This window comes from Oncorhynchus mykiss, chromosome 9 (genome assembly GCF_057628025.1).
Source record: "Oncorhynchus mykiss isolate SJ-2025 chromosome 9, ASM5762802v1, whole genome shotgun sequence".
Classification (NCBI taxonomy): Eukaryota; Metazoa; Chordata; class Actinopteri; order Salmoniformes; family Salmonidae; genus Oncorhynchus; species Oncorhynchus mykiss.
Window position 1 is genome coordinate 56,991,256 of NC_143030.1, and position 25,933 is coordinate 57,017,188.

Below are 25,933 nucleotides of genomic sequence, written 5' to 3' on the forward strand. Positions count from 1 at the left end.
AAACATATTAAAATATATTTTATATTCTTCAAAGTAGCCACCCTTCGCCTTGGTGACAGCTTTGCACAGTGATGTAAAGTACTTAAGTAAAAATACTACTTAAATCATTTTTGGGGGTATCTGTACTTTACTATTTATATTTTTTACCTCTTTTACATCACTACATTCTAAAAGAAAATTATGTACTTTTTACTCCATACATTTTCCCTGACACCCTAAAGTACTAGTTATAATTTGAATGCTTAGCATTACAGGAAAAAGGTCCAATTCACACACTTATTAAGAGAACGTCCCCTGGTCATCCCTACTGCCTCCGATCTGGTGGACTCACTAAACATAAATGCTTCCTTTGTAAATTATGTCTGAGTGTTGGAGTTGCCCCTAGCTGTCAAAAAAAGTAATAAAAAAAAGGAAAGTGTGCCATCTGGTTTGCTAAATATAAGGAATTTGATGAGTACTTTTTCCACCACTGAAATTAAATACATTTAAAATCTGATACTTTTAGTATTTTACTCAAGTAGTATTTTACTGGGTGACTCATTTTTACTCAAGTCATTTCATATTAAGTTATCTTTACTTTCACTCAAGTATGACAATTTTGTACTTTTTCCACCTCTGGCTGTTGAATACACCCATTGTTGTTGCTAAAGGGATAGTTCAGCATTTTTACATATTCATTTAATAATTATTTCCAAACCTTGAAAGCAGTCTACAGACATGGAAACAAATATATACATGTGTAAAAATAACAAAACTATCCCTTTAAAAAGGGGCAATCTGCAGTTGCTATACCAATTTTGGACATATAAATTATAGTTTTTTTTTTTCAAGAATCAATGAGTAACTTATGAGCTTAGTTCAACTGTCACACCCAATCAGAACCCAAAATATATGCTTGTTTTACTCCGATCTTTGTAACCATTGTACATTTAAACACTGTATAGCCTCAAAACATATACAGTGCCTTGCGAAAGTATTCGGCCCCCTTGAACTTTGCGACCTTTTGCCACATTTCAGGCTTCAAACATAAAGATATAAAACTGTATTTTTTTGTGAAGAATCTACAACAAGTGGGACACAATCATGAAGTGGAACGACATTTATTGGATATTTCAAACTTTTTTAACAAATCAAAAACTGAAAAATTGTGCGTGCAAAATTATTCAGCCCCCTTAAGTTAATACTTTGTAGCGCCACTTTTTGCTGCGATTACAGCTGTAAGTCGCTTGGGGTATGTCTCTATCAGTTTTGCACATCGAGAGACTGACATTTTTTTCCATTCCTCCTTGCAAAACAGCTCGAGCTCAGTGAGGTTGGATGGAGAGCATTTGTGAACAGCAGTTTTCAGTTCTTTCCACAGATTCTCAATTGGATTCAGGTCTGGACTTTGACTTGGCCATTCTAACACCTGGATATGTTTATTTTTGAACCATTCCATTGTAGATTTTGCTTTATGTTTTGGATCATTGTCTTGTTGGAAGACAAATCTCTGTCCCAGTCTCAGGTCTTTTGCAGACTCCATCAGGTTTTCTTCCAGAATGGTCCTGTATTTGGCTCCATCCATCTTCCCATCAATTTTAACCATCTTCCCTGTCCCTGCTGAATAAAACCAGGCCCAAACCATGATGCTGCCACAACCACCATGTTTGACAGTGGGGATGGTGTGTTCAGCTGTGTTGCTTTTAAGCCAAACATAACGTTTTGCATTGTTGCCAAAAAGTTCAATTTTGGTTTCATCTGACCAGAGCACCTTTTTCCACATGTTTGGTGTGTCTCCCAGGTGGCTTGTGGCAAACTTTAAACGACACTTTTTATGGATATCTTTAAGAAATGGCTTTCTTCTTGCCACTCTTCCATAAAGGCCAGATTTGTGCAATATACGACTGATTGTTGTCCTATGGACAGAGTCTCCCACCTCAGCTGTAGATCTCTGCAGTTCATCCAGAGTGATCATGGGCCTCTTGGCTGCATCTCTGATCAGTCTTCTCCTTGTATGAGCTGAAAGTTTAGAGGGACGGCCAGGTCTTGGTAGATTTGCAGTGGTCTGATACTCCTTCCATTTCAATATTATCGCTTGCAGTGCTCCTTGGGATGTTTAAAGCTTGGAAAATCTTTTTGTATCCAAATCCGGCTTCACAACAGTATCTCGGACCTGCCTGGAGTGTGCCTTGTTCTTCATGATGCTCTCTGCGCTTTTAACGGACCTCTGAGACTATCACAGTGCAGGTGCATTTATACGGAGACTTGATTACACACAGGTGGATTGTATTTATCATCATTAGTCATTTAGGTCAACATTGGATCATTCAGAGATCCTCACTGAACTTCTGGAGAGAGTTTGTTGCACTGAAAGTAAAGGGGCTGAATAATTTTGCACGCCCAATTTTTCAGTTTTTGATTTGTTAAAAAAGTTTGAAATATCCAATAAATGTCGTTCCACTTCATGATTGTGTCCCACTTGTTGATTCTTCACAAAAAAATACAGTTTTATATCTTTATGTTTGAAGCCTGAAATGTGGCAAAAGGTTGCAAAGTTCAAGGGGGCCGAATACTTTCGCAAGGCACTGTACCAAACAAAAATAAATGCACATGCAACAATTTTTTTTTTTTTTTACTGCGTTACAGTTCATGTAAGGAAATCATTCAATTGAAATACATTCATTAGGCCCTAATCTATGGATTTCACATGATTGGAAATACAGATATGCATCTGTTGGTCACAAGTACCTTTAAAAAAACAAGGTAGGGGCTTGGGTCAGAAAACCAGTCAGTATCTGGTGTGACCACCATTTGCCTCAAGCAGCGTGACACATCTCCTCCGCATAGAGTTGATCACGCTGTTGATTGTGGCCTGTGGAATGTTGTCCCACTCCTCTTCAATGGCAAAGTTGATATATATTGGCGGGAACTCGAACATGCTGTCGTGCACATTGATCAAGAGCATCCCAAACACGCTCAATGGGTGACATGTCAATGGGTGACAGGATCTTGTCACGGTATCTCTGTGCATGCAAATTGCCATCAATATAATGCAATTGTGTTTGTTGTCCGTAGTTTATGCCTGCCCATACAATAACCCCACCGCCACCAAGGGGCACTCTGTTCACAACGTTGACATCAGCAAACAGCTCGCCCACACGACGCCATACACGTGGTCTGCGGTTGTGAGACCGGTTGGACGTACTGCCAAATTCTCTAAAACAACATTGGAGGTGCTTTGTGGTAGAGAAATGAACATTAAATTCTCTGGCAACAGCTCTGGTGGACATTAATGCAGTCAGTATGCCAATTGCATGCTCCCTCAAAACTTGAGACATTTGTGGCATTGTGTTGTGTGACAAAACTGCACATTTTGCAGCACAAGGTGCACCTGTGTAATGATCATGCCATTTAGTCAGCTTCTTGATATGCCACACCTTTTAGGTGGATGGATTATCTTGGCAAAGGAGAAATGCTCATTAACAGGGATGTAAACAAATATGTGCCAAAAATTTGAGAGAAATAAGCTTTTTGTGCGTATAGAACATGTGATTATTTATTTTTTTACATGTTGCTTTTATATTTTTGTTCAGTGTAGTTAAAATGATACGTTTGAGACCATGTATTGTCAGTCCTTGCATCCATTGCTCTGTCTAAGCATTTGAGAGTGGTTACATTTCTCCGGACCCATCCGGAGACGGGGTGCCCACTTTGTTATTGTTTCAACTGAGGATTTGCTATTTCAGTGCAAGGCTTTGACCAGAAGGAAACCTTTTTGGAGCATTACAGTGTGCCCGTGTGGTCTATTTGTTTTTGAATGATCGATTGCTCCATCTCTGTTGTTCTCAGTTGGTAGAGCATTGTGCATGCAACGTCAGGATCGTGGGTTCGATTCCAGCACACAACTGCATGTTGCTTTGGATAAAAAACGCACACAATACTATATAATTTTTTGTACTACTATTGGATAAAAAGGTGTCTGCTAAATGATTTATATGATATTACCTCCATGGGGTTGACTGTGATGGTGAGGGCCGAGTCATCCCAGTCCATCTCATTCTCCTTGCCGCCCTCTGTGTCCCTCATGGTGCGCTGGTGGGCTGACCGGATCCGGAACACGCCCAGGATGATCATGAACACCAGGAAGCTGACACACACCACAATGACGATGGTGGCGGCGCTGGGGACCACTGAGTACAACACACACAGAGTGTGTATTAGGACAAATGTACGCATGCAAGCTCTCACACACACACACGTATGCACGCACACACACAAACTATATTCACTTCTAGGGCTGGGTAAGACTTAAAGTCCTACTCTAGTCTCCTTTTCAGCTCATTTATCACCGGATTAAAAAAAAAAAAAAGGTACAGTTGAGGTTTTAAAATCAAATTTGATACCCCACCTTTTTAGCCTGTCCTTTAATCAATTACTTTACTGTTATTTAGCTCTGTCTTTTAATCAATGTCTTTGTATTGTTGTTGTTTGTTTTATGTTCCCATATTTATCCATTTTATTCTTCCTGCTTGTTTTAGCTCTCTCTTTTACTGTGAAGAGTGTTGTGAATTTGTGAATTTAAATTCACTTTAAATAAGCAGGCTGTATCACAACCGGCCATGATTGGGAGTCCCATAGGGCGGCGCACAATTGGTCCAGCGTCGTCCGGGTTTGGCCAGGGTAGGCCGTCGTTGTACATAAGAATTTGTTCTTAACTGACTTGCCAAGTTAAATGAAGGTGAAATAAATATTGATTTGATTTATGGTGCATGGATAGAAGAGTTGGCGAGAGTTGTTGGGTTTAATGGGATGGTTGTTTTTGGAAAGTTCGATTTTTCCCCCACACGTTCCACAGGTCACGTTTCATTTGCTTACTAAAACTGCATCAGACTACACTGAACAAAAATATAAAACGCAACATGCAACAATTTTACCAAGTTACAGTTCATATAAGGAAATAAATCAGTGAAATCAATTCATTAGGCCCTAATCTATGGATTTCACATGACTGGTCAGGGGCACATCCATAGGCCCACCCATTGGGGGAGCCAGGCCCATCCAATCAGAATGACTTATTCTCAACATTAAAAAAATACAAATTAGAAATACTCCTCAGGTTCATTAGCTGTCCGGGTGGCTGGTCTCAGGCGATCCCGCAGGTGGAGGTCCTGGGCTGGTGTGGTTACATGTAGTCTGCGGTCGTGAAGCCGGTTGGACGTACTGCCAAATTCTCTAAAAAGACGTTGTTGGCGGCTTTTGCTAGAGAAATTAACCTTCAATTCTCTGGCAACAGCTCTGGTGGACATTTCTGCAGTCAGCATGCCAACTACACGCTCCTTCAAAACTTTAGATATCTGTGGCAAAACTGCACATTTTAGAGTGGCCTATTATAGCCCCCAACACAAGGTGCACCTGTGTAATGATCATGCTGTTTAATCAGTTTCTTGATATGCCACAGCTGTCAGGTTGATGTATTACTTTAGCAAAGAAATGCTCACTAAAAGGCATGTAAACAAATTTGTGCACAAAATTGAGAAATAAGCTTTTTGTGCATATGTAACATTTCTGGGATCTTTTATTTCAGCTCGTGTAAAGTGTTGGTCTCATGTTTCATGTTGCGTTTATATTTTTGGTCAGTATAGGTGTAATCTGTTTTAGGAACATGTACCCCAATTATTTCACCTTCTTTATTACTTTACCAAACATACAGTTGAAGTCGGACGTTTACATACACTTACGTTGGAGTCATTAAAACTCATTTTTCAACCACTCCACAAATTTCTCGTTAACAAACTATAGTTTTGGCAAGTCGGTTAGGACATCTACTTTGTGCATGACACAAATCAGTTTTCCAACAATTGTTTACAGACAGATTATTTCACTGTTTCACAATTCCTGTGGGTCAGAAGTGTATATACACTAAGTTGACAGTGCCTTTAAACAACTTGGAAAAATCCAGAAAACGATGTCATGGCTTTAGAAGCTTCTGATAAGGCTAATTGACATCATTTGAGTCAATTGGTGGTGTACCTGTGGATGTATTTCAAGGCCTACCTTCAAACTTTGCTTGACATCATGGGAAAATCAAAAGAAAATCAGCCAAGACCTCAGAAAAAGATTTGTAGACCACAAGTCTGGTTCATCCTTGGGAGCAATTTCCAAACGCCTGAAGGTACCACGTTCATCTGTACAAACAATAGTACGCAAGTATAAACCCCATGGGACTACGCAGCCGTCTTACCGCTCAGGAAGGAGACGTGTTCTGTCTCCTAGAGATGATTGTACTTGTTGCGAAAGATGCAAATCAATCCCAGAACAACAGCAAAGGACCTTGTGAAGATGGTGGAGGAAACAGGTACAAAAGTATCTATATCCAGAGTAAAACCTGTCCTATATCGACATAACCTGAAAGGCCGCTCAGCAAGGAAGAAACCACTGCTCCAAAACCGCCATAAAAAAGCCAGACTACGGTTTGCAACTGCACATGGGGACAAAGATCGTACTTTTTTGGAGAAATGTCCTCTGGTCTGATGAAACAAAAATAGAACTGTTTGGCTATAATGACCATCATTATGTTTGGAGGAAAAAGGGGGATGCTTGCAAGCCGAAGAACACCATCCCAACCGGTAAGTATGGGGGTGGCAGCATCATGTTGTGGGGGTGCTTTGCTGCAGGAGGAACTGGTGCACTTCACAAAATAGAAAATTATGTGGATATATTGAAGCAACATCTCAAGACATCAGTCAGGAAGTTAAAGCTTGGTCGCAAATGGGTCTTCGAAATGGACAATGACCCCAAGCATACTTCCAAAGTTGTGGCAAAATGGATTAAGGACAACAAAATCAAGGTATTGGAGTGGCCATCACAAAGCCCTGACCTCAATCCTATAGAAAATTTGTGGGCGGAACTGAAAAAGCATATGCGAGCAAGGAGGCCTACAAACCTGACTCAGTTACACCAGCTCTGTCAGGAGGAATCGGCCAATATTCACCCAACTTATTGTGGGAAGCTTGTGGAACGCTACCCAAAACGTTTGGCCAAAGTTAAACCATTTAAAGGCAATGCTACCAAATACTAAATGAGTGTATGTAAACTTCTGACCCACTGGGAATGGGCGTCACCGCTATTAGCTTCACGACTGACATTTGGACCAGCGATGTAAACCCCATGAGCATTAGGAGTCTGACAGCACAGTGGGTCGACGAGGATTTCGTACTGAGGAAAGCCGTATTACATGCTCAAGAATGTGCTAGTTCTCATACTGCTGCTGCCATTTCAATGGCATTTTTGAAACTTGGAAACATGAAATGAAATGAAAACAAGCTCCATTTGAACAACTGACTCTAGAAATAAGCTCAACTGCGTCTGTAGCAGACGAGATACCCGGTCATGGCATTGAAACGCCTGCTCAACAAAAATGCTTGGAAAAGTATTCTACTAGTCTGTGAACAAGCGATGCGGTGGCATTCTCTCTGAGCCTCTTTACTGTGATGCCACCAGGCTAGATGCTAGGTACAAGATCCGCTACTTCCATGCAGACAAGAAACAGAGTTTACATGAAATGTTACAGACACAGCTGGACAAGATGAAATCAGACACAGTGACAGTGCCCACCGAGGAAGAAAGGCCACGGACAGACAGCGCTGAAACTTCACTGCTGCGTATGATGAAATCCTGGTTGAGAATGAAACGACTGAACAAATGAACAACGAAACAGCACAGCAAGTAAGTGAAATAGAGGTTTTGATTATGTTTTACTGGTAATGGGGATATACGTAAATGCCAACAAAATAACTTTTTGGTCAGTGTGTGTTTCAACTATTTAACTGTACTAGAATGCTTAAAAAGGCTGCAACATTTTTTTAAATCGGTATTGTTTTTTTTGGCAAAGAAAATATCAGATATAGGTATCAGCCAAAAATGTCATATCCGTGCATCCCTAATTCTGAGCATATGCAATTGTGACTTCAACATAAAATTACTTCTTCACTTATTTTAGGTTTAAGGAAGTGTGTATGTCACATTCCTTATCATAGAGCTATGAAAGTAATGTATCCACCTGCTCGAGACAAAATCAGCGATTGCTATGCCATGAAGAAGTCGAGCTGGATAAATGTTTTTCTAAGGACCGCCCCTTTGAGGTAACATTGCATTGAAGCAATATAAATCAGTGTAATGATGCAGCCGACCACCAGAGGGAGGCAAATGCAAGTTTATTCGACAGAGGACCTTTACATGGTCTTAGGAAGGTCTGGATGGCTGACATAAAAACGGTGGAAAATCAATAAAATAAGTCATGTAAACATACATATATTTTTTTTAAGTAATTCTATTGCCCGATTTCAGGGACTGTCAGCTTGAGAAGATGTATGTAGTATTTTACTAAACTCAGTTTCCACTTTGACCAAGATGGACATTCTTCAAGTTGTGTGGTAACCTTGATGGGTGGATTTTGATACAATGCCTGCCATTTTGCCAACCCAAATGGTGTCTATATGTGGGGGTATGTGACACAGCCATGTTTCCACCTGGTACAACTGGAAAAGTAACAGTGATTCCCTCAAGTCCATCTCTATGACAATTCAACCAGTCTCCCAGCGTCGGTTACAAGAGTAGTAGCAACTAAATCAGGTTTCCCTGCCCCCCCTCTTTCACCAAGTATATCAATTGTATTATAAAATATGAGGACCCCCTCATCAACTGGTCATGAGCTCAGATATTTAGTGTGTAGTTTAACTGTTTTTATGCAGTTGTTGATGTTTGTACACTACAATTCAACTCAGCATCTTGGTATTCTGTTTCTGCTAAATGTAATGTACCATTATGTTTATGCCTGTATTCATGTATTTTATATTGTAAAATAAAGAGATTTTCTGATAGAAAAACTGTATGGGGATTTCATCATTGTTAGGTTGAAAGAAGAAAAGGATCTACACATTGTAAAGAATCAAAAGCCACTTTTATACACACACACACACACACACACACACACACACACACACACACACACACACACACACTTTTGGTATTTTGTTGCGCTGTCACATTGTGTGATCATAATGGAGGACCGTTGGACCTGGATCCATTTACTAAGTGTCACAGTGTAGGAGTGCTGATCTACGATCAGTTTTACCTTTTAAAATCATAATGAATCTGATTATTACAGACATCCTAGATCAGCACTCCAACTTTGAGATGCTTGATAAATAAATGGCCCTGGTGTAATCTCACAGTCTTGATGGGGTTTTAGTAGGGTGTTACGATACATTGGAGCCAGGTTGTGCGACTACTCTTCCTGACTTTAGCAGTTACGTCAGACTACAACTGGCTAATAACAATGTACATCTCCTCTTAGATTTTGAGTGTCCTCTGCCAACCTTCTCTACTCTTATCTGGCCATGAGTACACAAGTATGTACTAGCCCGGTCATGTAGGCTACATGGTTTATTAAGCACTCTCAGCACTGGAGATTACAACCCTCAAAAAAATACAACATAAATAAAGGTTGTGCTCAGATTCCTGGCCGTCCAGATGTCGCGGAAGGACCGACGGCACTCAAATGTAATCTCCAAACAAAAAACCAGGCAACCGATAAATATTTAATGTGCCCTACTTTTGGTTAATTTACGTAAATCTATGGGGAAAGCTCGCCCCGGTCTGACCAAGAGGGATTTATTTATTTATTCCAGAGCAAAACATTTAACAGATTAGCTGTTTGATTATGAGGTTAGGATTAATTTTAACAAGAGATGAGTAAAATAATCTACAGCAAGTATTGTGGGAGGAAATGGGGGATCTGGAATTGTCCAATCTAAGATAGGTGTATCATAGAAATAAATAGACAAGAGTTTTAGTGTTTCTGGTATTCTAAATCTATGGATTACTATTCATTCCAAAGCAGTGTCGAGGCCATTTCGGGTTGCCACAAAACCGCATTCACCACATACAGGGAAAAGGGAGGTTTGGGGTAATTAAATAAATACAAAATAAATCTATATTTATTTGAATTCAAGCTGTGTATACCTCAGTGTGGACTGAGACAGACTGTTGGCACAGCACACCCAATTTTGCAGTTTTGATTAAATAGAAGGCTTGTGTAGTGCTTATGATACATATTGGTAGCTAGCCCAAAGAGGCTAATTATGCTAAAGCTAATGCCTAACAAAGTTGATTTACTGTTTAACGGATGCCCCGCCTCACATTAAATATTTTTTTGGTTTTACATTTTTTTAATGATTTATTTGATTCATGTGAATCGATTATTTTAATCTATTTTTGACAAAAGTCAACTCACTTCTCCATTGCAAAGACTGGGATACTGTTAATTAAATCGCGGTGAATTGAATCATGTGAATCAAACGTTTCATTTGCGAATCACAAAAAGTAATTTTAGGAAAAATGATCTGCTGTATGTAGCCTTCCTTTTTGGTTATGTGACTGCAAAACTTGTTTTGTCGATACTTCAAGTTAACATTGCATCTCAATAGATGTTTGTTAGCCTGCAAAGTAAACACTTCTAGGGTAAGATAAATATGACTAAACAAGAAAATGTGTGCGCTTGCTTCAGCTGTCTAAAAATATTTGTATGGTAGTGGGAGATGTGTTAAATGTCAAATTAAAGCTGAATAGTTGCTGAAGCAGTTCATTATAGTAAGAATAAGTCTGATTACTTTAGTAGACTGCTATATATTTCAGTTAACACATTCATTATAAAAAATAGCAGAACCATGCCTCAGAAATTAACTGTGCCTAAAACTCAGCCGGGACAGGCTTTCAATGGTGGTATCCTACTCCTGACACTGACACCAATTTGGTTAAGGGGGTACACCCTGACCAGGGCTCTGTGGTCCCTGTGACTGTCATTCCAGAACCATTATACCAAAAGGCAAACATGTTCTACTAAGGTTGTTCAGTATTTTTTTTTACTAGTGGTTTAAATATTTACTTAAATCTTTTCATGTATACCATTATTCACACGCTCACCTCACTTGCACAGACAGGCTAATGAGTCGGGTTAGCATTAGTGGTTTTACCTGAAGCCTGGTGAGCGTTGACCAGGTTGTGTCCGGACAGGTCCACAGAGGCGTGGTGCACTGGGTTGATGAAATTGGGCTGCACCATGGCATTATTAGCATGGTCCATGGGGTTGGCTGTGTGGATCACACTGACCTGGGGGTAGGCACATGCATGCACAAAAAAAAAAAAGCGAGAGAGAAAACGTCCAGAGTTACAGACAGACCACAGAATCAAAGTGTTACTGAAGCTTTTCCATTGTTTTTTTTTTTTTAAACATTGTTACATATTCTTGTTCACTTCACCAATTGTTGTTCATAATTGTTTATGACATAAAAGGGTTAATATCCCTAACACAGTGACTAGGGATTATTTTACATCAGTCTCTATACCGAAGAAGTGACAGCAGTTGCTGTATGGGTGAGGTATAAACAGTAAACGCTCAGTCATACCTCGACCTTGAAGTCGTTGCTGATGTATCGGCCGTTGAGTTCGGAGCAGAACAGCTTGAACTTCCTGTCAAAGAGAGCCTCTGTGTGCCAGTTCTTGTAGCGAATCAGGTGCAGGACCTGCTCATAGTTGGCCATGGTGTTGACGCCTGGGACATGGAGAGGAGGCTTGTCAAGTACAGATTTAGTTAGGGAAAATGTAGCTAAAGGCAGGTCCGGCACTCATTGTTAGCACATAGCAGACAGGAGGGTTGATGAAGGATATGTTTTTTTATGCATTATGGGGGAAAAAGTCTAGCCTAGTCTAGTCTACCATAGCCAAACAGCCTAGTCTAGCCAACCTAGACTAACCTGTCAGGACGAGACCCAGGTTGGAGGAGGTCATCTCCAGGCCGCGCTGCTGGACCTGGGCCTGGTCCACCTCCAAGGTCTCATGCTCTCCGTCCAGCTCATCGCCCAGCGCCGTCACCTCACATGTGTCCAGGTTGTGCATGATCTCCTCCGACACTACCGTCTCTTGAACTGAGAAAAGAGGGGGGAAGAAGATAGATTTTTTTTTTTTATCTGTATGTTTGCTGTGGAAATGTATGTACAGTGGGGCAAAAAAGTATTTAGTCAGCCACCAATTGTGCAAGTTCTCCCACTTAAAAAGAAGAGAGAGGCGTGTATTTTTCATCATAGTTCATCTAACTTCAACTGACAGACAAAATGAGAAAAAAAAAAATCCTTGAAATGCTTCTTACGAAGCCACTCCTTCGTTGCCCGGGCGGTGTGTTTGGGATCATTGTCATGCTGAAAGACCCAGCCACGTTTAATCTTCAATGCCCTTGCTGATGGAAGGAGGTTTTCACTCAAAATCTCACGATACATGGCCCCATTCATTCGTTCCTTTACACGGATCAGTCGTCCTGGTCCCTTTGCAGAAAAACAGCCCCAAAACATGATGTTTCCACCCCCATGCTTCACAGTAGGTATGGTGTTCTTTGGATGCAACTCAGCATTCTTTGTCCTCCAAACACGACGAGTTGAGTTTTTACCAAAAAGTTATATTTTGGTTTCATCTGACCATATGAATTTCTCCCAATCTTCTTCTGGATCATCCAAATGCTCTCTAGCAAACTTCAGACGGGCCTGGACATGTACTGGCTTAAGCAGGGGGACACGTCCGGCACTGCAGGATTTGAGTCCCTGGCGGCGTAGTGTGTTACTGATGGTAGGCTTTGTTACGTTGGTCCCAGCTCTCTGCAGGTCATTCAATAGGTCCCCCCGTGTGGTTATGGGATGCTCACCGTTCTTGTGATCATTTTGACCCCATGGGGTGAGATCTTGCGTGGAGCCCCAGATCGAGGGAGATTATCAGTGGTCTTGTATGTCTTCCATTTCCTAATAATTGCTCCCACAGTTGATTTCTTCAAACCAAGCTGCTTACCTATTGCAGATTCAGTCTTCCCAGCCTGGTGCAGGTCTACAATTTTGTTTCTGGTGTCCTTTGACAGCTCTTTGGTCTTGGCCATAGTGGAGTTTGGAGTGTGACTGTTTGAGGTTGTGGACAGGTGTCTTTTATACTGATAACAAGTTCAAACAGGTGCCATTAATACAGGTAACGAGTGGAGGACAGAGGAGCCTCTTAAAGAACAAGTTACAGGTCTGTGAGAGCCAGAAATCTTGTTTGTTTGTAGGTGACCAAACACTTATTTTCCACCATAATTTGCAAATAAATTATCCTAAAATAAAAATCCTACAATGTGATTTTCTGGATTTTTTTTCTCATTTTGTCTGTCATAGTTGAAGTGTACCTATGATGAAAATTACAGGCCTCTCTCATATTTTTAAGTGGGAGAACTTGCACAATTGGTGGCTGACTAAATACTTTTTTTGCCCCACTGTATGTGGTAACATTTTCCATGCCAATAAAGCCCTTTGAATTTTGAGAGAATATTGTCGCTGTTAAAATGTGAGCTTCTTAACAGAGCTATTGGGGCTTGTCCCCCAGAATTAGATTAAGCCTTGTCCTAGACTAAACATACTTTCAATGGACATTCTCCACTGACGATGCTGGTTACACTTTATTTTACAGGTGGTATTTACTAAGAAACTATGTGGTAACAATGGATAATAGTAATTTCAAAGAAACCACCTGCTTAATATCAGGAAAATAAAAAGGTAACTTTGGAGCTTTTCAGTCCAGGACAAGGCTTAATCTGTGTCTGGGAAACCAGCCCATGATGTCCTGTACATTGTTTATCAACCAGAGGTAATGAGAACAGCAGAGCTGGTAGGTAACAGCGGTAGTAGACCTCTAAGCCCTGTTTTCCCATATGGCTTGTTTTACACAAGGGCACTTTGTCTCTCTCAATCTCTAGATCGCTCGCCCTCCCTTTATTGCATTCTCTTTCTCCCCTTTCCACATCTCTCTCGCTCTCCCTCTTCTGTTTCTATTTTTTCTCTCTTCTCCCTAGCACTCCCTGCCTTGTTCTTTATCAGACCAAATAGATGAACAGATGTCGTGGCTGGTCAAATAACCCCTCCCATAAAGCTTGTGTAGTAAACAACCCCTCCCTCCTCCTCCCCCCTTCCACAGCTCCCTCCTCCTCCCTCCCACAGCTTGCCACTGGTGGCCTAATCCTCTGTGTGTTATCTACTTGTTTCCACTGGGATATATACCAGGATCTGGCCAATATCAACCCAATTCAATTCAGCCAGTACAATTAATCCCAGTGCATTGGGGTCTCCTCCAGATTTGCCCTTATGGACACAAGGGCATCTAAAATGAGCATCCATGTCTGCCTGAACCAATATTTCCGATTGAAAGCAATTGGGATCTGCCCAGTCTCTGCAATTGTAGGGAAGAAGAACCACTGAGTTCAAATGAAATGCCCTGAACCATGATCTTGGCTGTGGTATTGTCTGTGAATGACTGGTGTGTTGTTCGGGGAAGTTTTCCCATATGGCTTGTTTTTCCACAAGGGCACTTTGTCTCTGTCAATCTCTAGATCGCTCCCCCTCCATTTCTTTCATTCTCTTTCTCCTCTTTCCACATCTCTCTCAGCCTCCCTCCTTTTTATTTAATCCATTTTAGAATACGGCTGTAATGTAAAAAATTGTGAAAAATGTCAAGATTTGAATACTTTCCGAAGGCACTGTATCTACAGCCAACCTCTGATCTGTAGACCGCCAAAGGTCCCTGGGATGATACCAACAGGTCCCTGAGATGGTTGGCTGACTGACAGTTTGTCAGTTCTCAAGAGCTGGTTTGAATCTAAGGGGATACTTCAAAGAAGAGGGACCATAGCTTGCTGGTTGAAAAACCTTAAAGGTTTAGAAACATTTCTTAACTGTAAGGTGGTACACGATCTACAGTAAGGAGGTACAATCTACAGAGTGCTTTTTTTTTGGTTTGTTTTGGCTCCCCCAAGTTATTACATTTTTTCACATTTTAGTTTTGGGTATAAAAAAATATATATATATAAAAAAAAAAATAGCAAAACATTTCCTTAATTGAGGAAATCTGTTCCCAACTAAGTATTCACACAAATAAAATAAAAAGATGTCATCGTGTCTCAATGTATTCGAGGTATGAAATTATTGTATTTCAAAAAAACTATACTATACTTACAGTAGTTGTGGTCAATTTACAGTGTACAAATTATCAATATTTTACGTCCCCGACCGACAATTCACTCCAACAAAAATAAGCCCCCTGCTGAATCTAGTTGCCTACCCCAGATCTAGATTAAGGTGGACCTATTTAAAGTATGGAGGTATGATCTACAGTAGGGTGGTACGTCTTAGTACCTGTGGGGTCATCCTCTGCCCCCTCTGTGGCCTCTGGCTCGGTTTCAGCCTCAACCTCGCGGGTGATGGTGCTGACGATACGCAGCTCGGGGAACAGAGTCACGCCCTCAGGGCTCTCAAACTCTGCAGCGCCGCGGGCAAAGTGGTCGATGCCACTCAGGCTGATCTTGGGCTCCTCGGGCTGCAGCACCATCACGTATCCCGCCGCTTCCGGTATCAGGATGCACGTCTCCTCATTGAAGCACCTAGCAAGCCAATGGTTTAAGATCCATTTCAGTTGATATTTCCATTTCAGTCTAATATAAGCAGTACATTAGCCATGCAATATGCGAGAAAAATATTCTCTGTCTTTCTAAGTGCATGCAAATAGGGCAGGGGACCATTTGATTGTCTATACTGTGAAACTTTAAAACATTTTGCAGTTCACTTGAAGCAGTATTTCATTATTTTCACCTCTATCTTACCATTTTACCTTTCATGTTGAATTCACTTTGGAAAAGGCAGGTACACACTACCCTCCATTTAAAAAAAAAAAAAAAAATTCCCTTAGAATAAATAACCTTTTGAATCTTTATTTGCGTGTAAAGCAGCACCTTTTAAACATGTCAGTGATTTACCATTTAAATATCATCATCTTTCACTAACACAAAATGTATAATATCATAAAGCATATACAATAAAATATACATTCTAAAGCCTGGCTAAAGAGCCAAACTCAGTAGTTGCTATTTTATTGTACCAAGTGGTCTGGCGCACAGTCCATGTATTTTATCATTCAGGGCTGGTTTCCCGGACACAGATCAAGCCCAGTCCTGGACTAAAAAGCATGCTTAATGGAGAATCTCTATACATTTTTTAGTCCCGGGCTAGGCTTAATCTGTGTCTGAGAAACTGGCCCAAAGTGTTTATTGATGGCACGGGACACTCACTTGACGGTGGTGGAGACGCGGAGGTGTCGGATGCCGGGGGTGGGGAACTGGCGTGAGTTCAGGTAGGAGATATGCTGCATGACCTTGTCGAAAGCCTCAATGTCATCGCCTTCCACGGTCAGCGACGACTGATTGGGGTTGAAAGCCACCTGAGAGAGAAAAGGTGATGGTGGCAGAGTGAGACCCAACTGTTGATTTTCCATGTTAGTCATTTAGCAGGCGCTCTTATCCAGAGCAACTTACAGTCATTCAGTTTAGTAGGGGGAAAAAGCCACATATCAAAGTCATTGCTAGAAGACTGAAGTCCCTCTTAGGGCTGTACTCATGTTCAATGTACTCTCTTTCAACCCTTAGTCCCATATCTTCAAGCAAGTTGTATTGTTTTAAATGTGACTGTATTAGAGGTACACCAAATCCACTGGATTTTGTAGCCCAGTTAAAGGGATAGTTTACTGCTTTGGTTTCGTTTCCCTGGAAGTTTACCAATGCTAACGTTTCAGCATTTGTGGCAGAAATCCCATTCAAGTCATGGGAACGATATTAGCATTTTTCACGCATCATGTCCAAATCATCCAAAGTATCAAAAATAGATTGTGAAGCTCACCAAACAGTTCCAGCCACTGCCAGGGAAACTAAAGGCACGGATTGCTGTCATACCTTGTACATAGACTGCTTACATGGTATGTGTAATGTGTAAAAAAAATAAATTGTGAACTATCCCTTTAAGGTTAGGAAAGCTGATCCTAGAGCTGTACATAGGGGAAACTTCACCCCAGAGCCCCTCCAGCCCCCCAGGCTATAGCTAGACCTCTCACCTTGACGGCTGATGCCACCTCCTCAGGCAGCTGCACATCCAGGCCCTCCTTGCAGGTATACAGGCAGTCGATCACCTTCTTGTTCTCCAGCTTTCCCGATCGGATCATCAGGCCGGCCAGATTCCCCCGGAAAAACTGGGACATGCGAGCATTGCCGCCTGGACCCAGCAAAGGGCAGAGGAGAAAACACACACAGTCAGCCAGGCGTATAAATCTGCAGACTGACCTTTTCTGGGCCAGTGGTTTGAAGCATGCCATCTGAATGTGCAGCAAAGGCCGCGTGACTGGCGCTCTCATGCAAGTTAGTATGTGTGCCCTTAAAAGGCCTGAGAATGGATGACGGATGAGCTGATACAGGCCTCCAGCCAAACATGCACCAATCTGCAGTTTGATGGTGGAAAAAACAATGGATTGGAGGGGGGGCATGCTGTCATGGAATCGGTTCAATGTCTTCACCCCAAATGTTATAATCTTACATACATTTTCATACCAATATGTATCCTACCAGGCTATGGTGATTCTTGATAATTCAATATAATTTATGTTTTTCAATATACTTTTGCTACAATCGGTTGTGAGGAAAATCTTACATCCCAGTTAGCACATTTGGTTCCTTGGAAGCTGAAATTTTTTATTTATTTTTTTTATTTTACCTTTATTTTACTAGGCAAGTCAGTTAAGAACAAATTCTTATTTTCAATGACGGCCTAGGAACAGTGGGTTAACTGCCTGTTCAGGGGCAGAACGACAGATTTGTACCTTGTCAGCTCGGGGATTTGAACTTGCAACCTTTCGGTTACTAGTCCAACACTCTAACCACTAGGCTACGCTGCCGCCCCAAGATTTTGCCTTCCCATTGGTTCTGGGAACGAAGCCATAAGTTGCCTGATGGTAAAACTGACCTTTTTTTTTTTTTTTTTACGTTCTGAGAACGGAAGTAAACATTTTGCCTGTTCTGGGAACATCCCTTTTTAGGTTGCAGGGGGGTTCTGAGAACATTTTACTATGATTCCCTGAAAGTTTTCCTGGGATGTTTAATTAACACTGAGAATGGAAATGATAGATTATTTGAAAGTAATTAAATAACAGAACATTCTCTAAAATGTTTTTAATGAAATGCAAAGGTTATTTTTTAATAACTTTCACTGAATGTTTCAATAAGACTTAATAACACTGCTAGTTTAGTTTGGTTTAACTGTTCTGAACTCCAAGCAAAAATAGGACCCATGGAAATTAATTTGCTTAGTGCAAACACATTGTTTTATTGCACGCGGTCAGTGAGATTCGAACCTATGAACTTCTGTTCTCTATCCATGGAATTTGTCCACTGTGCCACCAGCATACCGTGTTTTCTAAACTAATACAAAGCAGTTAATTTTAGTCTATTCATACAGGCCCTATTTTTAAGGAAGCAAGCTGTCATTAAGATCAGGTGTGGCCAATTAGTAGCCGCAGCCAACACACCTGAACACATTTAACAAGATAGAGGAAAAGAGTGTTTGGACACAGAACAGAATGTATGTTTTTAAACATTCTTAAAACTTTCTCTGAACGTTAAAAAGGTTTTATTTTTTTACATTCTCTGAATAATTTGAGAACATGACTTTAAATACAACCATTAGGAAATCTGTTGGGAACCTTATGCTGAAGGACTGAAATTCCCACAGAAGAACATTGGGAACATTCTCAGATTAAGAAACAATGTCAAACCAGTTAGAACGTTCCTAGAATATTACCAACATTTAAATTAAATGTAACTATGTTTGAACTTTTTGGAAATGTTCTGTTAAAGTAATGAAATACCAAGAAAATAACATTTTTTTGTTGTCAAGTTCCTTAAATGTGCTGAGAAAGTTGCTTGGCTTTGGAACAATCCTGCACCATTCCAAGAAAGTTTGTACTGCAACGTTTGGCAGTACATCTAAAATAACCATAGGACAACCATGCTCTCACCAAGATCTAAGAAACATATGGTTCTCAGATCATTTAGTGCTAGCTGCGATGCATCCTATCAGTTATGGTTCTTGATTTATTGTTAACTTATTTCTTATATACTGGTGCATTCGTACGGTCGAGGTGAATATTGTGCAGGGACTTGATGCACCCGGTAGTGCATGAGGATGGGTCTGCTGTAGCTGCGTCACTGCAACGCAAATCTGGCCTCGCCTCTCTCAAGGTCACATTGTCCAGCAGCCAGCAGCATAATCGCTGTGTCGCAAGCTGTGCATTGTTGTCATCAGATACTCTGGAGCCGCAGCTCCTTACGCAAGGTCATGCACCGAAAAGGTAAACATCTCCAAATACTGCATCGGGTAATAGAGAGCACCGTCTGAAGGCGAAATTGATAGAATACTGCATTGGCTTATGAATAATAGAAATATCAAAGTGATACAAAAAAAGCCGTCCAGGAATATGTTGCATCCAGTCTTACGCAAACTGTCTCATGCTAGAAATGTGGAGTTAGAGAATCATTCCTCGTGCAGCTAGAATGTGGAAGACATTCTAGTCGGGGGTGATGATGATGGCGTTAACAAGATGGACAAATGGCACATATTAAGGAGTAAGGGAAAGACTTGAGCAACCTGTGGAAGGCTCAGAGACTGTCTCATTGTCTTTGTCATGTCCTGGGTTGTCTGTAGAGAGTACAGGAGAGAGTTCAGGGAAAGAGAGCAGGGGGGAGGGGATTGAGAATCAGGAGAGGTTGGTTTGATGTTACACATGAACTCCTAGTGCATCATCCTGGTAGTAGGGAATGAGTTAATACTGTATATACAGTATATCAGAACAATTACATGTACACATTTTAGGCATAAACACAAGGAGAACTACTACCATTGTATATCAATGAAAAAAAATGGCAGAAAAATGGCAAGAAAAAGAAAAAGTCTCAAACAGAAAGCCTTATTCTAGCAATTTTCCTTTAACTATCAATATAAACTCAAATAGCAATACTGGTGTCTTAGCTGATACATGCATTGCCATGTAAGCTACAGGATGACATCTTAAAACATCCTGATAAGGGATTTATATTTGTTGTTAAGATAATATCTTAAGACATGCTTTTGTCTGTTTTCACCAACATTCCCGCTGTGTCTTGCCTGGTCCCAGATCTGTTTGAGTTAACATGTCAACTCCAAATGTTTGGTGATAGCACAAACAGATCTGGGACCAGGCTACTTTGTGGCTAGTTTACCTTGCCAGCAGGCCCCGATAGTGAGCTGCATGTCGATCTTGGAGGAGTGCAGGGGGTAGTCTTCGGTGACCAGGAAGGGCTCGAAGGTGGCCCCGTCTACAAAGAGAGCCACGGAGGGGAACTCCACGTTCAGCACGTAGTGGTGCCACTCTTTGTCACACACCTGGGAGAGAGAGAGAGGAGAAGGGGCAGGTGGTCAAAGTCAACTCTATCTAAATTAGTCTTTCCTCGCCCCCTTCTCAACTTCAACCAACCTCGCCTCCTGACTTTCTTCTCCAATACGATTTGAGAATGAAGCAAGGAGAGAGGATGCAAGAAATCAATTAAATATTGACTGGGTTGGAGCCTAGTCGAGGCCATGATGAGGTAGACATGGCAAAGAGCTCATTCTGCATATGTTCTACTACCCTGCTCTCATTCTACAGTCCTCATAAGCATCTTTATTATGGCAATGACAAAACTGATTGTGCTAATGGACAAACCATTTGGAATTTTGCTATGATTTTGAGAGGCAGCTGAAAATCATTGGTTGTTGTGGGGTTCTGGGACATTCTCACTAGTAAAATCTGGGACAATAAAGTAACTACTACTACAGTCAAACTGTCTTGAGGTGTGGTGTCGAAAAAGGGGCAGTCTTGGTTGTGTCCTGGTGACCAAGCAGACCACGAAAATAAGTGTTTTAATTAATGCTTTGAAGTGTTATCCTCTGCGTTCAAATGCAAACGCATCTTGTTTGGTGTATGCATTCGTTTTACCCCAAATGAAATTAAAAGTGTAGCAGCTCACCTGGTCCAGTTTCCAGTGGAACTCCGCTGGTTTGTAGTTCTCTGTCTCTGCGGGGTCCTGACGCAGCAGCAGGATGAGGTGACAGTTGTGGACGTAGAGGGAGTAGTGGTGTCTGTTCATCTCTGTGGGATGGGCACCAGATTAGGGTTAAAAGGTAGGTTTGCCAAACTCCAGTAACGTTCCAATATTCCCAAGTTCTCCAAAAATCCCAGATGGAAGATTCACAAATTCAAAATAGAATGAGCAGAAAATCTGGAATCCTCCAACTAGGATTTCAAGAAAACCTGGGAATTTTGGAAAAGTTGCCAGAATTTTGGACTGGGAATATTTTTGGAGTTCTATCGCGAGAGGACAAATACTGTCTATTGATGTATGGGGTATGTTTTACAGTGAGTACAGGGTAGCGTACCGGTCTTGTCCGAGTTACAGAGGATGGTCTCCTTCTCCCTGGCCCCGGGGCCGTGCCTCATCCACACAGAGACGGTGAAGGGCTCCTTCAGGCTGGTGCTCACCACGCCCTCGGGCACCTTGATGGCCTGCGTGCCATTGAACTCAAACACCTGGTCGCTGTCATGCCCATTGTCTGTGGGCAGACCCACCGTCCAGTTGGCAGAGCTGCTTGGTGCAGGCAGTAATTCCACCGTGCCAGCGCTGGCGCCTGAGAGTGACACACACACACACACCGAATGCCAGGTTTAGATACAAATACACAATGCTACAGATGAGAAAAGAGACACACACACCGAATGCCAGGTTTAGATACAAATACACAATGCTACAGATGAGAAAAGCGACACACACACACCGAATGCCAGGTTTAGATACAAATACACAATGCTACAGATGAGAAAAGAGACACACACACACACCGAATGCCAGGTTTAGATACAAATACACAATGCTACAGATGAGAAAAGAGACACACACACACACCGAATGCCAGGTTTAGATACAAATACACAATGCTACAGATGAGAAAAGAGACACACACACCGAATGCCAGGTTTAGATACAAATACACAATGCTACAGATGAGAAAAGCGACACACACACACCGAATGCCAGGTTTAGATACAAATACACAATGCTACAGATGAGAAAAGAGACACACACCGAATGCCAGGTTTAGATACAAATACACAATGCTACAGATGAGAAAAGAGACACACACACACACCGAATGCCAGGTTTAGATACAAATACACAATGCTACAGATGAGAAAAGAGACACACACACCGAATGCCAGGTTTAGATACAAATACACAATGCTACAGATGAGAAAAGAGACACACACACACCGAATGCCAGGTTTAGATACAAATACACAATGCTACAGATGAGAAAAGCGATGACTCGTTTTCCCCAGCTAACAATTACATCATGTCAACAAATCAAATCCACTTTGTTCACTGAGGGTAGGTTATTTTGGAATGGACTGCATTTATGAGGAATGGATGTTGTTTGGCACATTGCTTGATTAGCAGAGATACATTCTCTGAGCTACAGTATATCATGGTTGTTTTTGTTGTAGGTTTAGGGTTTCTCACCACATAGCTTGTGCAGGGACTTCTCAGAGTAGGTGTCTCGGTCGCAGCCCTTTCCGATGTGATTGGTCTCCAGCTCGATGTTGGCCTGGATGGAGGTGATTGGCTCCTCGCAGGTCTCCAAGTGCATGCTGGGGAAAAGGGCCAGACTGCCTGTGCCAGGCTCGTACTCAATCCTCTTGTTGAAACCTGAGAAAGAGGGAGAGATAGAGGGAGAGAACGTGAAAGAGAGAAGAGAAATGAGCAACATGTATAGACGCAAAACCACAAATAATGGTATAAGACATTTACAGTCGATACTCGTTCATTCATTAGGCAGTGATTCTGACCCTAGCTAAGAGAGGATAAGCTTGCGGGTTGAATGACCTCTTTCCAATAGTATGCTGTAAACTTTAGCCTTACAGAGCCCAACACACTAACAGATCCTGAAGCCGTTTGAGAGTTACTGATAGAGTAGGGCCTTTGCTACCTTGCCAGCCGGGCTTGCAGGTGGGCTTAATGTTGATCTTGACCAGCACATCTTCTGAGGCGCGGTTCTTCCCACAGTCGTAGGCAGTCACCGTCAGTTTGTACATGCGCTCTTTGCTGTAGTTCAGCTTCTCTGTGTTCTTGATGAAGCCTGAGTGAGAAAAAAATGAAAAAAGAATTGAGCTGATTTGAGCTTTTCATTGATGGAATGCCAACAAGCTACAGGTGCGCTAAGAACAAAAGTAAACAGTGCTAATCAAAGCCCAACTTTTAAAATCGGATATAGACGAGCAAGGGATTATCATAATACAGAGATTTCAAGATGCAAGCCTACACTTCAAAGGCAAAGTGCTGGGGAACAAAATGACAGACTTACTGTTTGCCGAGATCAATAAAAAAAATTGGTCTAGGTCAATAAGAATCGCAGCTCTGATCTATTTTTAAGCAGTTTGTTTTTTGGCAGGCGGCAGGGTTGGGCAGCTACTTCGGGGTCCTTACCGTCCTTGTCAACAGTGAAGGGTACATCTGGGGTGACGATCTCGTAGCTGCAGATCTGGCTAAACTGGAATGAGCAGTCGGCATCCACTGCCTCCACCTTCAGGATGCTGTCATACTTCTTACCCTCGATGACCGTGGCTTTGTAGGACTTCTCCTTGAACACTGGGGAATACTCGTTGATGTCGTTCACTTGGATGTGGACAGTGGCCCTGGTGGGGTCAAAGTTAAACTGGTGACGACAGACTGACCGACCAAAAAGATACATCCATCACACAAGCTTCTGTGAATTACATTAGTCTCTGCTTAGCTAACTAGGTAATCTGTGCAATAATACATTTTAGGATGGCTGTATTGCAGCCGATCACAATTTATCATAATGTTGCATTACAGCTGGATAACTTTGATTATACTAACATAATCAAGAATAGTAAGGAAGGATGGCTCAATGTGGGCAAGGGAGACCTCTGAGATTGGAGACAGAACTCCTCTTCTTGTCTCAAAAGTAAAAAAGTGTTACACTATTGTATACACCCTTTTATTATACTAGGATTATACGAGGGTTATTGTGTTTCCATAGCTAGGGTTGACAGTGAGGACTTGTGAAGAGCATTATCAACCACCAATTAAATTTCAGTTCAATTTAAAGGGGCTTTATTGGCATGTGAAACATATGTTTACATTGCCAAAGCATATGAAATACCTCTACATAATCAAAACAGTTGCTCTGTGAGGTATTAAAGTTCACAGTTAGCCACTGGGGAGCCAGGCCCAGCCAATCAGCCAGGCCCAGCCAATCCGAGTGAGTTTTTCACCACAAAAGGGCTTTATTACAGACAGAAATACTCCTTCAGTTTCATCATCTGTCCGGATGGCTGATGTCTGACGTTCCCGAGGGTGAAATAGCCGGATGTGGAGGTGCTGGTCTGGTGTGGTTACACGTGGTCTGCGGTTGCGAGGGCGGTTGAACGTACTCAAATTCTCTAAAACGACGTTGAGGCAGCTTATGGTAGAGAAATTAACATTCCATTCTCTGGCAAGAGCGCTGGTGGACATTCCTGCAGTCAGCATGCCAATTGCACGCTCGCTCAAAACTTGAGACATCTGTGGCATTGTGTTGTGTGACAAAACTGCATATTTTAGAGTGCGTGGCCTTTTATTGTCCCCAGCACAAGGTGCACCTGTGTAATGATCATGCTGTTTAATCAGTTTCTTGATATGCCACAGCTGTCAGGTGGATGGATTATCTTGGGAAAGGATAAATGCTCACTAATAGGGAAAAAACTAATTTGTGCACAAAATATGAAAGAAATGTTTGTGCATATGGAACATTTCTGGGATTTTTTATTTCAGGTCATCAAACACGGGACCAACACTTTATATTTATATTTTTGTTCAGTATAAATACCGGCTGAAGTGTGGCTCTGGCCCCAAGTGAGAGCAGGTCTGCCTAAGCCATGCCCTGTGAGACATGGGTGGCGGCCCGCATAGATGGACACAGAAAAGTCTGGGCCTTTTGGGTAAAACACTGGGGTAAATCCTGTATGGAAATGCACCATGATTATGCACATTTTCCTTCCAACCTTTATTTGATTGAATATGTTGGCAATGATCAAATTCATAGACTGCAAGGTGAATTTTGATTGATGGACTCATCGCATCAATCTAATTTTAAAAGGACTACTGGCACCAGCAACAGAACGTCCTACCCACACAATTACACTAAGATCAGGTCATTCGAACAAAATTGAGTCAAGGCGGGAAGAAATTGCACACACTGTGGCACTCAAGTGTTGACTTTGCAAATTGGTCCCAGTACGGGGCCCTAAAGCACTACGGAGCAAGAGTCAGACATACTTGTGAGATTTCTTCATGTTGGCTCCGTCGGGGCCCTCTCCACAGTCATAGGCCTGGATGGTGAAGGTGTGCTCCTTCTGGAGTTCACAGTCCAGCTTGTCCTTAGCTCGAATGACTCCCTCACCCGTGGACTTGTCCAGGACCACTGCCTCAAAGGGAACATTCTGCCCATGGATCCTGAAGCCACAAATCTCACCTGAACAGGTCAAGAATCGAAAAAGTGTTTGTTTAGAAGGGGAAAGTTCCTTCTTGAAGTCTACAGTCATATTAGTAAGAAAACACTATGTATACACAAACTTAAATAAAGAACAGCCAAAGGTTTTGGCAGCCAGGGATTTGTACATTTGGGGGCAGGGGGTGTCTGTGGAGGAAGCCAGAAGCATTGTTGTATGGGTGAGTACTTGAGGGGTGGGGAGGGGAGGGGGAGTGGGGGTATTTAGCATAATAGTGGGCTGACTGATCACATCGCATCCAGTCATGCATGTTGAAACCAATAAATATGTGGACAGGCATTTCACAGGAGTACTTTACATCACAACAATTAAACTAATCCAACCAAACCAAACCAAAACAAAGAGGGAGTGCAAAGCCAATATTGGAGCAAGATAT

General features: G+C 41.8%; 1 protein-coding gene across 4 annotated transcripts in view; it reads right to left on the bottom strand.

Moving 5' to 3' along the window:
* clstn1 (calsyntenin 1) overlaps positions 1–25,933 on the bottom strand; it is a 65,694-nt gene that overhangs the window by 4,681 nt on the left and 35,080 nt on the right. For 2 of the 4 annotated variants that reach the window (XM_021616122.3, XM_021616121.3), the window contains 15 exons: positions 25,325–25,520; positions 23,471–23,679; positions 22,974–23,123; positions 22,508–22,693; positions 21,369–21,617; positions 20,960–21,081; positions 20,174–20,336; positions 19,563–19,613; positions 16,981–17,138; positions 16,166–16,314; positions 15,237–15,481; positions 11,793–11,963; positions 11,445–11,590; positions 11,013–11,148; positions 3,985–4,169 (listed from right to left, as the gene is read on the bottom strand). In XM_021616122.3, coding sequence (XP_021471797.1) covers positions 3,985–4,169; positions 11,013–11,148; positions 11,445–11,590; positions 11,793–11,963; positions 15,237–15,481; positions 16,166–16,314; positions 16,981–17,138; positions 19,563–19,613; positions 20,174–20,336; positions 20,960–21,081; positions 21,369–21,617; positions 22,508–22,693; positions 22,974–23,123; positions 23,471–23,679; positions 25,325–25,520 — 2,516 coding nt within the window. The remainder of the gene's footprint in view (positions 1–3,984; positions 4,170–11,012; positions 11,149–11,444; positions 11,591–11,792; positions 11,964–15,236; positions 15,482–16,165; positions 16,315–16,980; positions 17,139–19,562; positions 19,614–20,173; positions 20,337–20,959; positions 21,082–21,368; positions 21,618–22,507; positions 22,694–22,973; positions 23,124–23,470; positions 23,680–25,324; positions 25,521–25,933) is intronic. The other 2 variants (XM_021616124.3, XM_021616123.3) reach the window with 1 other exon arrangement.